The sequence below is a fragment of the Cydia amplana genome, chromosome 9 (assembly GCF_948474715.1).
Source record: "Cydia amplana chromosome 9, ilCydAmpl1.1, whole genome shotgun sequence".
Classification (NCBI taxonomy): domain Eukaryota; kingdom Metazoa; phylum Arthropoda; class Insecta; order Lepidoptera; family Tortricidae; genus Cydia; species Cydia amplana.
The window spans coordinates 16650048-16664763 of record NC_086077.1 but is presented as its reverse complement, the minus strand read 5'-3'; the positions used below and the strand labels follow the sequence as shown (position 1 = coordinate 16664763).

The 14716-nt window shown below is 39.6% G+C and overlaps 2 protein-coding genes across 2 annotated transcripts in view; one reads left to right on the top strand and one right to left on the bottom strand.

Moving 5' to 3' along the window:
• LOC134650863 (WD repeat domain phosphoinositide-interacting protein 2) overlaps window positions 1–4780 on the bottom strand; it is a 33422-nt gene extending 28642 nt beyond the window's left edge. The window contains exon 1 of the mRNA XM_063505798.1: window positions 4475–4780. Coding sequence (XP_063361868.1) covers window positions 4475–4551 — 77 coding nt within the window. The 5' untranslated portion in view covers window positions 4552–4780. The remainder of the gene's footprint in view (window positions 1–4474) is intronic.
• Window positions 4781–5437: 657 nt separating this feature from the next.
• LOC134650745 (uncharacterized) lies at window positions 5438–11316 on the top strand. Its single transcript, XM_063505677.1, has 6 exons — window positions 5438–5601; window positions 5706–5845; window positions 6760–6890; window positions 7718–7915; window positions 9063–9191; window positions 11113–11316. The coding sequence occupies exons 1-6, from the start codon at window positions 5525–5527 to the stop codon at window positions 11314–11316; spliced, it is 879 nt and encodes a 292-aa protein (XP_063361747.1). The 5' UTR covers window positions 5438–5524.
• The last annotated feature ends 3400 nt before the right edge of the window (window positions 11317–14716 follow it).

Below are 14716 nucleotides of genomic sequence, written 5' to 3'. Positions count from 1 at the left end.
TTGGGGTTCCCCATACTTCGAACTGAAACTCAAAAATTTTTTTTTCATCAAACCCATACGTGTGGGGTATCTATGGATAGGTCTTCAAAAATGATATTGAGGTTTCTAATATAATTTTTTTCTAAACTGAATAGTTTGCGCGAGAGACACTTCCAAAGTGGTAAAATGTGTGTCCCCCCCCCCCCCCCTGTAACTTCTAAAATAAGAGGATCCTCGTTCTGGGTCGTACTTGGTCCAACAGGTCTCCATAGCAGTTCAGCGGGGGAATGCTGCAGGCATTATGGGGACCTTTGAGCCAGGTACGATGCAGGGGGGGTTATTTTAGGTTAAGTGTAGAATTAATATTTTTTTAAGGTGTGTTTTTTGTAATTAACTTTAATTGATTAATCAAAAAAAAAAAAAATTAAATAAAATTTTAAATTAAATGTCTTTGCGACAATTTAAACGAATGTTAATGGCATTGAAGTAATACCTTTACAATTACACCAACTGCATTTGTACTTAGAGAATAAAATAAGTATTTTTCTAATCTATATTCAACTTCTATATTACTATACCTAACTATATGTCTATACCTGACTTCACTGGCTTTATTTAATTTTTACGAAATTGAATAGAAATATTCTAATTTCTTGAAAAGTTTCAATAATAGCAGTATTTCAATATTTTTGTTTTACTTTTAACCATAGAGAAATATAGTAAGACAAGAGTGCTCACTCCATACATCAGTTAGACTATTCATTTCAGTGTCTACATCTAGCATCAAGTAGCGGAACTATCAGTACTGCTACTTGACAGTAGATGTAGCTCCGACCGGAAAGTCTTATCTCAACAGCATAAGACTTTCCGGTTGATGCTACATCTATTGTCAAGTAGCAGTACTGATAGTTCCGCTACTCGATGCTAGATGCTAATAGTCTTTTTGGTACTAAAACTGATGTATGGAGTGAGCAATCTATGTATTTTTTTCTCTATGCTTTTAACTGCAACATGAATATCATGCTACTCTAAGGATTCTATTTTTAATCCCCTACTAGACTAGCACAGGATTAACTGTAAAATGAAACCCTGGCTCGATAGAGATTAGCCTTCACTGCACTCTAGATGTCTAGATTCTAATTACGGCTGCCATCATAAATCTAGTCTTAGATAGTTATAAGTGTCAGTCTATGTAATTTTTTAACAGCAGCTTAGGATAAAAAACGTTTCACGTTCACGTAATCTCTATAAAGAAATATTATGATTTCTAATTTTCTATTTGTGTAATTTCAGTATATCTTGCAGTATTTGTTGTACAGTGGACTTCAAAGATATATTTACAATTTTCCCTTTAAATTACAAATGTGCAAAAGTAAAACATACATTTGACGTCAACTGTACAAGATAGTGATAACATAGCGTAGCACATCAATTTTCAAAGATTTATATCATACTAGCTAGTAGCTACTAGTCTAGTATGACTAGCCTATTTACAATCACTTAAATCTACAAATATATCAAACATATACTACATAAGCATACATACTGAATATATCCTTCATTTGCTCAATACTCGTACTCGTAAGACTACGAATTGACTAAAAAAAAGTATTTGACTAAAGTAAGGATGCTAAGCACAAAGTACTTCGTACCAGGCGCGGCTCGCCTTAAGGAGCGCTTGTGCGGTGCACTCCCATAAATAATCAAAATGAAATTATGGTACCTATTTAATATACTTACTATTTAAGATCTATCGTAAAAAACTCAATACCAATTACTTAAATAATAACCTTTATTCATTATAAGTTTATAGACAGCTCACCACTACCTACACGGCGTACTCCTATAATTTCATAGAAATCAAAGGTAAGGCGCGAAGCGGAGCGCTTTGGATTGCGCTCCTATGGAAAAAGATTTAGTACATTCGATCAATAGGAAATTCAATAAGAGCGAAAAAGAAATTTCACCACAGCTTCGCACGTGAAACAGAAGATTTTCTATGAGGGAAGAAGCAAAATCGGTGCGGCGCTCCGAGCCCGGTTGATCTGCGCGCGCATCCCGCGCGCCATATTGAATGTTGTTGTTTCTAAACAGACCTTAGTCAATTTTAAAGTACCTATGTGCGGGAATGCAATTTTGGCTTTTTTTCATTCTAAATAATGAAACAAGAGTTTATACAGTTAAAGCACATTATTTGTTTGTTGCGAGGTGTTTAAAAATTAATGAATTTAACGTGAGAATGTGAAAAAGTTTACAAAATCGACTCGAGTTAAATTATGGACGACCTTGAACTTTCGTAGCAATGTTAGTCAAAAACAAAAACTTATATATTTTTTAAATCAGATCAATATGCAAAAACACCGTGGTTGTGTTGTGTGAATGTGATAAAAGTAACTAGCTTATTTTGTTTTTCGTGCTACCTATTATGTTTTGTATTCGGGCTCGGGCGACGGCTGTGCGGTGAGTTTGTTTGGACCGAAACAGGTGTGTTAACAATTTAGCACATCTTTCCACAAAATTTAAATAAAAACATTATATCCATTTGTAAAATGAACTGCAGTTGGCGTCTATCGGTCATCAAGATATTCGTAATACCGAAAATCTATGAGAGAGTTCAATGACCGGGTGGACGGAAACTGACATCTATAGGTATTTTGCGACGGTTAATTGAATGTGTAGGTTTAGAATTTGTTTTTTATTGTGAGTGAACACCCATAATACATAGCTACCAGCCGCCCCTGCTTCGTACATTGCCCCTCGATCTTCCTATCTCTATCGCACGCACATAATTATATTGCTGTACCGCTCACATAGTCGCATTGACCGATTTGACCGCCGGCATCATGGGCACGAAAGCAATATACATAATTACGCGCGTGCGATAGAGATAAAAGCGGCCAAGTGCGAGTCGGACTCGCCCATGAAGGGTTCCGTATTTAGGCGATTTATGACGTATAAAAAAAAAACTACTTACTAGATCTCGTTCAAACCAATTTTCGGTGGAAGTTTACGTACATCATATATTTTTTTTAGTATTATCATTTAAAATTGGATATCAATGACCATGAACTCAATCTCACAGCGGGCCCGAAATGGAGAAGAGTGGCCCACGACAGACCCCAATGCAAAGAGCTACAGGAGGCCTTTGCCAAGCGGCACACTGAGCTTAGAGACATACTCTAACTCAGAACAAAAGGGCTTAATAGATAGATAGATCAATGACCAAAACCATTTCCTTAATTGATTATTGATTGACAACTGGTAGTCTATAAGGTACATCCACACCGCAGTAACTTTTGTGCAGCAACTGTGCAGCATAACTAAGTTAATCTAATATAGTGTTGCTCCACAGAAGTTAACTGCGGTATGGATGCAACTTTAGAATTTAGAATTAATTTTAATCAGCAGCACGAATTGATATTGTCTTGATTGAAAATGATTAGGCCTGTTATCTATACCAGGGGCCTGTTTCTCAAAAGCATGTAACTTGTAATACAAGTGGAAGTCCCTTTCTAACAACAGCTGTCAAAAAGTGACATCCACTTGTATTACAAGTTACAAGCTTTTGAGAAACGGGCCCCAGGGGTCACCAACCTATTTTATTTTTTTCACTTATTTCATAAATTCGAGGAGAAACGAACCGCGATGTTCATTTTATTTTAAGAACCCGACCCCTGAACAAACTAATTGGTGACCCCTGATCTATACAAACTGGAGTTGCATGGAATTTGTATGGAATTGTATTTATGGAAACCAAAGTATTGGCATAATAAAGATCTTATCATAGTTGAAATCACAATAAACAAATAATATTGTAATCGTACGGGAACATACATTTGCAAATTTTGAATTTAGTCTATCAGGCTTGAAATGCATGACCTAAAGCAACCTAAAGTAAACCTTCTAAAGATGTAGATGTACTTCAAAAGTTTCAGTTTTGAAACCTTAACAATGATCTACTTAATGAACAAACAAAGACATGCACTACAATCATAGCAAAGCGCAAGTGCATAAGGCTTTGTCACACTTGAACAATGAAATGCTAATGTTATCACAAGTTTCATAACAACCTGTAATGGCAAGGGCAAACGGAGCCACTGGCCACTGATATTCTACAATGTATAGGACACTCACATCTCTATCAATAATCATTTTGACATTGAACTGATCTGATAAGGGAGTTTTCAAAACAACCATCAGCTGTTTGGGCAGCCCCGCGGGGGGACCGGGGCGCGGCGGAGGCCCGAGAGCTTCCTTGACCCACTCGCGATCGCGAAATTCGCGGCCCGTTAGACGCCATATTTGTTTACTACATTTGTTATGGGAGAGGACGCGGTGCTGTTGCGACACGGTTGGCAATGACATATTGCATCACCGTAACAGCGCGCGCTCGAAGCGCTGGCTGAGCTTCAGCGCCAGCGCCCTAGGCTAGGCGTTTAAACCTAGGAACCTTCCTTCTTCCGCCTCCACCACCTAACGTATGCTACACACTTACGTGCAATCCTGGTTAAATTGAACAAATATTCCTCCTGCGTTTGATCCATCTGTGTTTTGTCCTCCTCCCAAACTCATTGGAACGTTAGAAGTGTACGGGTCTGTTTAATTACTATCGACTACGGACGACATACGCGCGCAACGACCTTTGCGACGGAACACAAACACTCACTGTATTATTATAAACTGAGTATCGTCACAACAGAACTAAGAATTTTTTGACACAAAGAACGACCTTGCTGCTAAAAACAAGCCCCCTCCCTCCGCTTGCGATGGATGGCAGTCGCCTTCAAGCTCCCCTCCAAACGCAGCACAGCACAATCATCTGATTGCTTCCGATTGGTGGATGCGCCTGTCACTGATATTTCCGAGCCGAGAACGTTTTCATTCTTGTCAAGGAAATCGATTGAATACAAATTATGTTTACACGCTTCTCTTTGTAAATTCGTTCGTTTGTTAAAGAATTCACGTGAAGGCTGAAGCATCTCATTATAAAGGCAATGAATTTGTTCAATATAGTGTGTCAAAGGACTGTTCCATTTCAAACATAGACAGAGAGATTCATACTATATTTGTCTTACACTAGTACTAGCACCCAAAAGAAAAGGATGAGTATAGTTTTTTGGTTCCTATTTACTGACAAGATTTGGTTGACCATCTATAATTATAAATTATTGTTTTTATTGCCATAGGTACATTGTAAAGCGTTTAAATTCACTAAGCACTGTTCTACTGAACGCATCCTATATAGTCTGTGGTGAATGTAAAAAAAAATGTTACAAGCCTAAAATAAAAATTCTTGCGTTGCTTGTTTTCTAGTCCAAGGATAGTGCTTGTGATTTTAACAGGTTTTGCGTAATATGTGTAGAAATGTAGTTATAATACGTCTTCTTTCTTTATTTAAAAAATCTTTAACAAAATTTCTTTAAATAATATTTTATGTGGTAACAATTTTTCTACAACGTCAATGTCAAACGTGTGTCAAACACATGCCACTGGTTTGACATGTAAACACTGCATATAGGTTATATTTTTATGAAATTACACAAAAATGGGCCGTAAAATTCCAGCAAAAAAACATCGTGGCGTGAAGGATCCTTTGAAACAGCAAGAGCAACGATTCAAGAGGTAAAACTTTATGAATAAGAACTTATTTTGTGAATTACGACGTTGGAAAAGTGTGTTTGTTTCTGAAGACTTTTTTGGAGTACATTTTATTGGGTTATTTCCAGCATAAAAGACAAAATAAATGCTCCACCGACTGATCCGGATGAGCAACCCATACCGAAGTCGCTGCAGCGTCTTTTTGCTTTCAAAGAGCCCCGGACACCCGATTCTATTGTGAAGAAAAAGAAGTCACGTTCGATAGCAGGTTAGAGGAAATCCGAGTTTTTAGTCACCTATATCAATATGTATGGTTCCGTTCCATACTTGTGCCGTACTCTAGAATGTTTTCTCTTTTATATGGGAAACATTCTCACTCGAGAATATTCCCCATAGTAAACAGAAAACATTCTCGAGAACACAGACAACTCATTATGAAGACTTTAAGTTAAGTATAAGCGTGTCTACTACTAGGCCTAAACATGGAAGTTCACAAAAAAGTCCAAGACAAAATAAGAACTTGTTAAAGGGGAATGGAGCATAGTTTGATCGGCATAAAAAAAAAACAAAAAATAAGGCATTCAAATATAAGAAACTTAATAAAGGCCAAAGACGCGCTTAGACACGCCAAACAACTAAAATAGAAGTGGGCGGGACATGTATCACGAATACTAGACCAGCGTTGGATCAAAAATGTGACATCATGGAAAGGGCCACTAGGAAAACGGGGTATAGGAAAACCTGTTACTAGATGGGAAGACGAAATAAAAAATATCGCTGGTCGAAACTGGATGCCAATAGCTCAAGATAGAGACGAGTGGAAAACTCTGGAGGTGGCCTTCACCTGCGAAGATGGGGTTTTTGCTAAATATTAAAATTCATTTAAAATTATTTTACAACTAACATCATAAAATTATAAGTTAACTTAAGACTAATTCTAAACACCAAACAATGTTAAAATTCGCAAGAAATAAAAGGCTATTTTATTTTATTTATTTATAAGCCGTAACTCAAGGGGGCTTGGATAATAGGACTTAGATCCATTTTTAAAGGCATGATGTATTAGTTGTATAGCTTTTTATTGTGGTAATTCAGAGGTGATAACATCCCTGCCTATTGATATCCATTTGCATAAAAAAAGTACATTGTTTTTAAATGTGTGTATGTTATATTATATCGCAGCTCATGCCAAGCGTGATGATAACCCTGTGGCAGCACTTCAGCGAATGCCTGGTGAGGCGGGACGCGCTTTCTCCATGCGCATCAATAGTGCCGTGCGGGCGCTTCATAACACAGACCAGGAGGACTACCCTGTAAGTTACTAGGGCTAGGAATATCTACTGCCACTGCGCTGATGAACTTGTACAAGTCTGTACATCTTTTTTATTTATGTAATGTGTCAAAAAACATAAAAATAAAAAAATCTGATCAAGGGCCCGTTTCTCAAAAGCTTAATTGTAACTTGTACGTTGTGTGTTGTATATGTCACCGTAAAATTGTAAACACTCGTCATATTATAATCTAACCTAACCTAACCTACATTAGATTATAAACTAACGGGTTCACAATCTTACGGTGTCATATACAAGCGGATGTCACTTTTTGACAGCTTTTGTTAGAAAGGGACTTCCACTTATAGGTTATAGGTATTCGCGGGCTTGGTTTCCGCAACTCGACGTCATATTATTGCGCCTATTTTGCGTGAGGGACTTCCACTTATATTACAAGTTACAAGCTTTTGAGAAACGGGCCCAGATCTATATCAGTTTATAATAAAAAAATCTGATAAAATAAAAGTTAAACTTTTTTATCATAGTTTGAAAATTCTATTTGGGTTAATCAACTTTTTCTTGTCACACATTGCTATGGTTACGGTCTCCTGAGTCACTCTTAAAATTCTAGGTTTTTCGTATTTAAATGAATCAAACTTGCATTTTATGGTAGTTATAAGACCTTTCCATAATGGGATATCTACTGAGCATGTTAGTAGAACATGGTACAGCAGTTCTTCTAACAATCTATGCTACTATCGTATGGGACAGAATAACAACAAGAAATAGTTGATTGACCCATTTTATCAATATGAAATTGTTTTGACATTTACAACTTGAAGTATCAACAGCATCCCATTTGTTTCCAGTTAGACCTCGAAGAGACGGACACGAGAGGCGAATACATAGCATCGCAGCGCGAGCGGAGACAGAAAAAGCATCGTCAGGCCGTCGCCAAGGAGAAGGGGACAGCGGGGCAAAAGGGGGCACATGGAGAGGAGCGGTTGAGCAAGACGCAGCGACGCGCGCTTAAGAGGAAGGAGCAGCAGAAAGCTAAGGAGGCTGAGGTAATATTGGTGAACCTTAGGCTGCCTTTCCACTAGTGATGAGTGAGGGACTAATAGAATAACTTTATTTTCCTATCCTCGCCTAGCGCAGCTTTAATGGACATATTCTATTGGTTCTTAACAAATACATCCTTCGTTACCCAGATTAAATTTAGAGAAGGGAGGTTTACTCGTACAAATTCTCAGTTAACAATTGACTGGAGAAGCATCATCAGGCCGTCGCCAAAGAGAAAAGGATAGGGACAATAGTGGTCATAGGGAGGAGCAGTTGAGCAAGGCTTTACTTTATGTCGGCTATACACAGGTACACACTCGTCGACAGCCTTTCCCCGAGAGTCTCGGCTCCGCTCCGATCCAATCGGGCAAACGCGAGACGACACAAGGAACAGCGAGACGAGAAGGGAGCAGCATGTACAGTCACCACAGGGGATTGTTACGCCATGTTTTTTTTTTTTTTTGCTCGTAATGCATGTTAATTATAAGATGTAATTATTTTTGAAAAGATGTGTCCCGCCGAGTTTGTTGCCGGTCCCATAATGGGATACCCTCCTCCAATTGAGGGGGGATTTAAATCTTCTCGGGGCAGAGGTGTAGGGTTGGAGCCGGTCTACCTAGCTTTATTTGACGTTCATAAGCGCATTGTAATTATGCCTACTTGAATAAACTATCTTTTATCTTATCTTTATCTTTATTTACACGCTGAGTGTGCACCAGCTACAGTCGCGTCACTATGTGCACTTCAGTTCATTCGTGCCGAACCCTAAGCCGAGTCAGACGACGCCACGGAGCCACGCTGTTACGTCGTCGCCCAAATCTAATGTTTAGTTAATTTGTCATTGCTTTTTATTTGTCATTTTATTTGTTTCCTTGCATCTTGTTTTGTAGTTTCACAGTGCCTTGGTTTTTACTGTCATGCTGTGTTACTTATTTAATAAATATTTGAAATAAATAAATACATTTAGGGTCCTAAATTGGATGTTCCATACTTACGCCAAATGACCAATTTAGCTAGAACCCTAAATGGCGTAACAATCACGGAGCGTGACTGTACCCACTCGGTCTCGGCCTGTCTCGGGGTCTCTCGACGAGTGTGTACAGCTCGCGTAAACTTGATAAAATTTAATGTACTTAACGTTTAATTTTTTAGACTAAAACAGCGCGCGAACTCGCGGCGCGTGAACTTACTTACGAGCGAGTAGCATTCGGAGACGTCGCGCACGCGCCGCCCGCGCTGCCCGCGCCGCGCCGCGCGCAGCAACACCAGGGAGCACCCAGGGTCAGTACACACACACATACACACATACAGACTGCAAGCAGGGGGGTGTCACTCCGCAGTTTAGGTACATTTGGCCGGCGCGCCCATCGGACAGGCGTATGGCAGTGGGCTGCCGCTCGGCGTGCACGATAGTCGTGTCACGCGGCGCTCGCGCAAAATTGAAAATACACAATGGCTTCGAAACTTACTTCCGTGAGAATCAGACATACTATCTCCGGATAAAAAATGTATGTTTACATAATCAAAGCTTGTAATTCCTACATATTTATCTTAAAAATAATAAATCGGTGGGTATAAAGTCTATTTTTTTTATTCGGTAGACTAAAATGACATTTCATAGTATGAACATCATGTGTCATTTCATACTATGAAATGTCATTTTAGTCTACCGAATAAAAAAATAGACTTTAGGTATAAATACTTGTCAAGTGATAACCCCGTGCCGACACTCACAGCTCGGTCATAAAACTGCGGCGCGGAAAGGAGATTCACGGTTCGTGCGCGGTTATAAGTTTCAATTTTGCTTGCAGGCAGCGATATAGGTGTAATTTTATACCTAAATCTGACTTTTGTGAAGGAGTGAATTTTCTGTACGGTAGTACTATTAGTTATTCTGTGCTGCAAGATACAGTATAAGGGCCGTGCGCGTTGGGGGCTCTGCCATCTTGCGACTTGGCGGCCTAGCCAAGGTGACGATCGCTTGCGCTTCGCCATCGAATCGCTTTATGTCTCTGTATCAGTCTTCCATATTAGTGCGACAGTGACAGTTGCGTTTCGATCGCTACGGAGCGTAAGCGATTTGCACCTTGGCTACGCGGCCTGATTCAGAAACATAAACTGTACATTGACACGCCAAAGCAAGTGCTGCCCTCTACAGTTCACGTACTTTTTCTTGTGCATTGTAGGTTTTGCCATCTTGTGGGCTATATTGTTAGCTTAATTCACATTGCACTCCGCGCCAATAAACGGGGCCTACTGTGCTGCCCCCTATAGTTCATGCATGTTCCCTATATGTAACCAGGCGTGGCTCACTCGCGATTTCGTCGCGTCGCTACAAGTACATGCAGTTCACACCAATTTTGGTGTCTAGCAGTAGTAGTTGCCGCTTGCCGCGCACCGCTACGGAACGTACGCCTGCTCGCGCTTGCGCTCATATCCCTCGTAATAGACGCGTTTTGTTAGACTGTGAACCTTCTTCTTAACTAATTGGCTTATTCAACTAGATTACCACGACACTGAACTCCTCCTAAACGTGTTAAAATAATTAATTAAATATTTACAATACTTACATAGATATACATTTTATAATAATAACATTGAAATAATACTTCCTTATCATAAATATTATAGTATGCATTTTTACACACTAACACACACACACACACACACACACACACACACACACACACACGCACATACACACACACACACACACACACACACACACACACACACACACACACACACACGCACACACAGTGTAACTCTCTGTACAATTTGTACCTACCAATATATAGATTAAGAAACTAGTATAAGTAACGAAACTGGGTCCTGTAACACAGGGTTTCCTAGATCAGGACACAGGGACGTGATTTACTGTATGTCTAAATTTATACAATAAACTTTTTCATTTTTTTTTTCTGTACCTAGTACAGTCACGCTCCGAGATTGTTACGTCATTTTGGGGGGTTCTAGCTAAATTGGACATCCATAGCGTAGGTAAGTATAGAACAACCAATTTAGCTGGGACCCTAAATTGCGTAACAATCCCGTGTGGTGACTGTACTATTATTTATTCTGTGATATAAACACAGTGTAGTGAGCCCGTTAGCTGCGCTACAAGCGCGTCTTGGGACGCTTGCTTTAAGTTTTCATAAAGCATCTGAATATTCCTTTGTCTATGATTACCATCGTATTTCAGCCTGGCCGCCGCGACCTCCTCCTAGCCGGCATGCTCAACCCGAGCGCTCAAACTCAACCCAAGCCTCAACCGTCAAAGAAAACCCCAGCGAAACCTCAGATAAGCGCCGCGGAACAAATGCGACGCGAGCGAGCGCGCCTCGAAGCCGTGGATGCATACAGGGCGCTTAAAAAACAAAAGGCGGCCGAGAAGGCTAATCGGTGATGTAACGTGAACCTTATGTATTTGTAATAAAGTTTATGAATTGTCAGTTAACAGTGAACTGCGTTATCCTTTTACCGCATGACCTTCAAAATTATTTGTTTTTTGAACTTGGTTCGCTGTCAATAGAGTAGACTTTATAACGGCCATATGTGACGTTATCTATGAAAAGGGACCTTATTGTCGATGGCGGTTACGCCATTATTAACGATGCTCCGATATAAATACAACGCCGCGCGACGCTGTGCGGCGTAAGCGCCATCGACAATAAGGTCCCTTTTCATAGATAATGCCCCATATATGGAACAACATGCGGTAAAGGGATCAATGGTGCAGTTCATTGAAAATAAGGGCTGACATAATTGCGTACCTTAAATTCGCCTTTAGTACATAACTTCGCCGTAAGGTCTTCGCACACTTACAACTCCAATTCGACTCAAAATTAAATATTGAAATTAAATCCTTATGTCGTATTCCCTACAGTACACTTTTCAATATTCTGAACCAGAAGTGAGTTATTGTTTTAATGGTATGGTGTGAAGTTGTTATAGTGCGGGAAGACCTTTTAGCATTCGACCTTTAACATGGGCGTAATCCGGCGTATTCAACATTTGGGATTAGAAAAAATTGTATTTTTGTTCTTAACCTTTTTTACGCAGCTCTTTTTATTGTGAGACCAATGGATGTCTACTTTACTTGGGCGAAGTTGGGCACCAACGGTGAAGTTAGGGTTCCCTATATACTTTTGTCAACCCTAAATTTCAATGAATTACAACATCGAAAACGGGGTTTGATGATAAAAGTGCAATCATATCCGTTCTCGGCGGTTGCATGGTCGCATTTTTAACACTTGAATGTATTTGTTATCTACTGCCAGTTCCCGTTATCTGTGTGTATATAGCCTGATAGCAGTGTGCTGTACCTAGTTTTAGGAAAAACTCACAAGAAAACTATTAAAAAAAAAATTTTTTTTTGTCTCTATTCTAATAACTTTTCCCTTAAGAGGAAACACCTACTCAAAACCAATTACATAGGTATGTAGGTATTGTACTGTCATACCATAAAATCAGGATTTTAAGAGATGTTTTCTCCTGAACAAGGGTACGTACCTACTTAGCCGTATCTCTAACCTCTATGGCATCGAGTGGGATTAGGATTAAAAACTTAATTCACTCCCTTAGGGCTGATTTAGACGGCGCGCGAACTTTCATACGATTTTAGTTACAATGCGGACTGTTGGTTACGTCCAATTCAGCCGACCGATCAAAACCCGCAATGTAATGAAACTCGCATGCGAGTTCTCGCATTGTCTAAATACCTACTCTGAATGAGCCCTTATTCTATAAAAAAAGGTGCCAGATATTTGTCGTTTCAACTTGCAATATTACAGTTACAGCTGACTGTACCATGTTAACGCATTCACCAACGTTTTCGTAGCGCTACGCTCGTAGCCGGTCTCAGCGTTTTCCCGCTTTGTAGAAACAAGCGACTACGAACAAAGAACCCACCGAGCGGGCTCCCGGCACTCAATGCGTTAAAAAATGTTAATGCGTTTAAGGTAAAAACAATGAAAATATGTCGCGTTAGACCCGTTTGTGAAATTAAATATGTGTACAAAACGCGAGAGTTTAAAGTGTTCTATTCAATGCGTTAACAAAACCCCAAAAGGCCAGGTGCGCGTCAAAACACGTGTCTACGTTGAATGGCCAATGGCCCCGCTCGCGAGCTGTCAGATAAAGATAGGGGAGAGCGGCTGCTGAGGTACAAGGTACAGTCGTACACCTCGCATGCGCTGTGCTACCCCTCGCGCGGTGCAAATCACGAGCGAGGAGCGGGCTTTCGACTTGTATTCTTCATTCATATCCCCTTTTTTGTCAGGGTTCGAAAGGATATTTATCAATGATTGTTATCTTGATTTTTATGCCTGCTAATTATCGATTTGATCATAACCTATTTTTTTTTATAGCAAAAAAGCCCCAATTTTTTTTATTATTAAAGAATTCAAAGAAAATAAATATAGCACCATCCATACCTTATCGGATAATTATCAAAGACTAATAATGATCTGGATAATTTCGAATCGTTTTTAGGGTTCCGTAGCCAAATGGCAAAAAACGGAACCCTTATAGATTCGTCATGTCTGTCTGTCTGTCTGTCCGTCTGTCCGTCTGTCCGTCTGTCTGTCCGTTCGTATGTCACAGCCACTTTTCTCCGAAACTATAAGAACTATACTGTTGAAACTTGGTAAGTAGATGTATTCTGTGAACCGCATTAAGATTTTCACACGAAAATAGAAGAAAAATAATAAATTTTTGGGGTTCCCCATACTTCGAACTGAAACTCGAAAAATTTTTTTTCATCAAACCCATACGTGTGGGGTATCTATGGATAGGTCTTCAAAAATGATATTGAGGTTTCTAATATTATTTTTTTCTAAACTGAACAGTTTGCGCGAGAGACACTTCCAAAGTGGTAAAATGTGTGTCCCCCCCCCTGTAACTTCTAAAATAAGAGAATGATAAAACTAAAAAAAATATATGATGTACATTACCATGTAAACTTCCACCGAAAATTGGTTTGAACGAGATCTAGTAAGTAGTTTTTTTTTAATACGTCATAAATCGCCTAAATACGGAACCCTTCATGGGCGAGTCCGACTCACACTTGGCCGCTTTTTATTGGATAAAGAAATGCATTTGACCCACCTGCAGGCGTATTATGGATGGATTTATCTGAAAACAACACTTTGGCTCTATAAGGTTCCTAAAACGACAATTCTACAACGTACTTCATCAACCTTCTCCAAAACCCGTGGCATATTGTATGTTACATTTACACAGATGCGTTTTTACATAACTGCCGGCTAAGTCCATTACTGAGTGCCACCTAGTCCATCCACTGGGCCTTACTGAAAATCAGCGTCGCGGAGTGTGCCATGTGGCTCATACCGTGACACCTAGCTGAGTGAGGACCATTTAGCGCAACCTCTCATTTTGTGTTCTCTTTTGTTAGTTTTTAAGTTTGTTATTGTGCTAATAAATGCTTTTTCTTTCTTTCTTTCTTTCTAAGTATATAGGAGCAATGAATTCCATCCATCCATCAAATGCCGCAATGTAGGTACCTATAACAAATCGCACGTGATTATCGGTGTAGTTTTTAGAGGTCATTAGTAATAAGTCATTATTAATAATTTAATCTTATCGTTATCACTTATGATTTGAGCCAGCGGCGTACAACCAACAAATACAACCCGTAATCCAAGAGACCAGTAGGCGCCTGGTCGCGGTTCGCGCGCATCGTGTCCCCCTTGTCATATATCGATAGTAACGTGCCAGTAACACAAACGTAGTGACCGTGAAACGTAAACATGCAGTCAACCGAAATAAGATGCCACCGCCATTAA

What these genes read in the sequence shown, in the direction of transcription:
- LOC134650745 (XM_063505677.1), top strand. Translation starts at nt 5,525, where the DNA reads ATGGGCCGTAAAATTCCAGCAAAAAAACATCGTGGCGTGAAGGATCCT. An exon ending in AGAAAGCTAAGGAGGCTGAG is followed by an intron (nt 7,916 to 9,062) that starts GTAATATTGGTG and finishes TTAATTTTTTAG; the next exon opens with ACTAAAACAGCGCGCGAACT. An exon ending in AACACCAGGGAGCACCCAGG is followed by an intron (nt 9,192 to 11,112) that starts GTCAGTACACAC and finishes ATCGTATTTCAG; the next exon opens with CCTGGCCGCCGCGACCTCCT.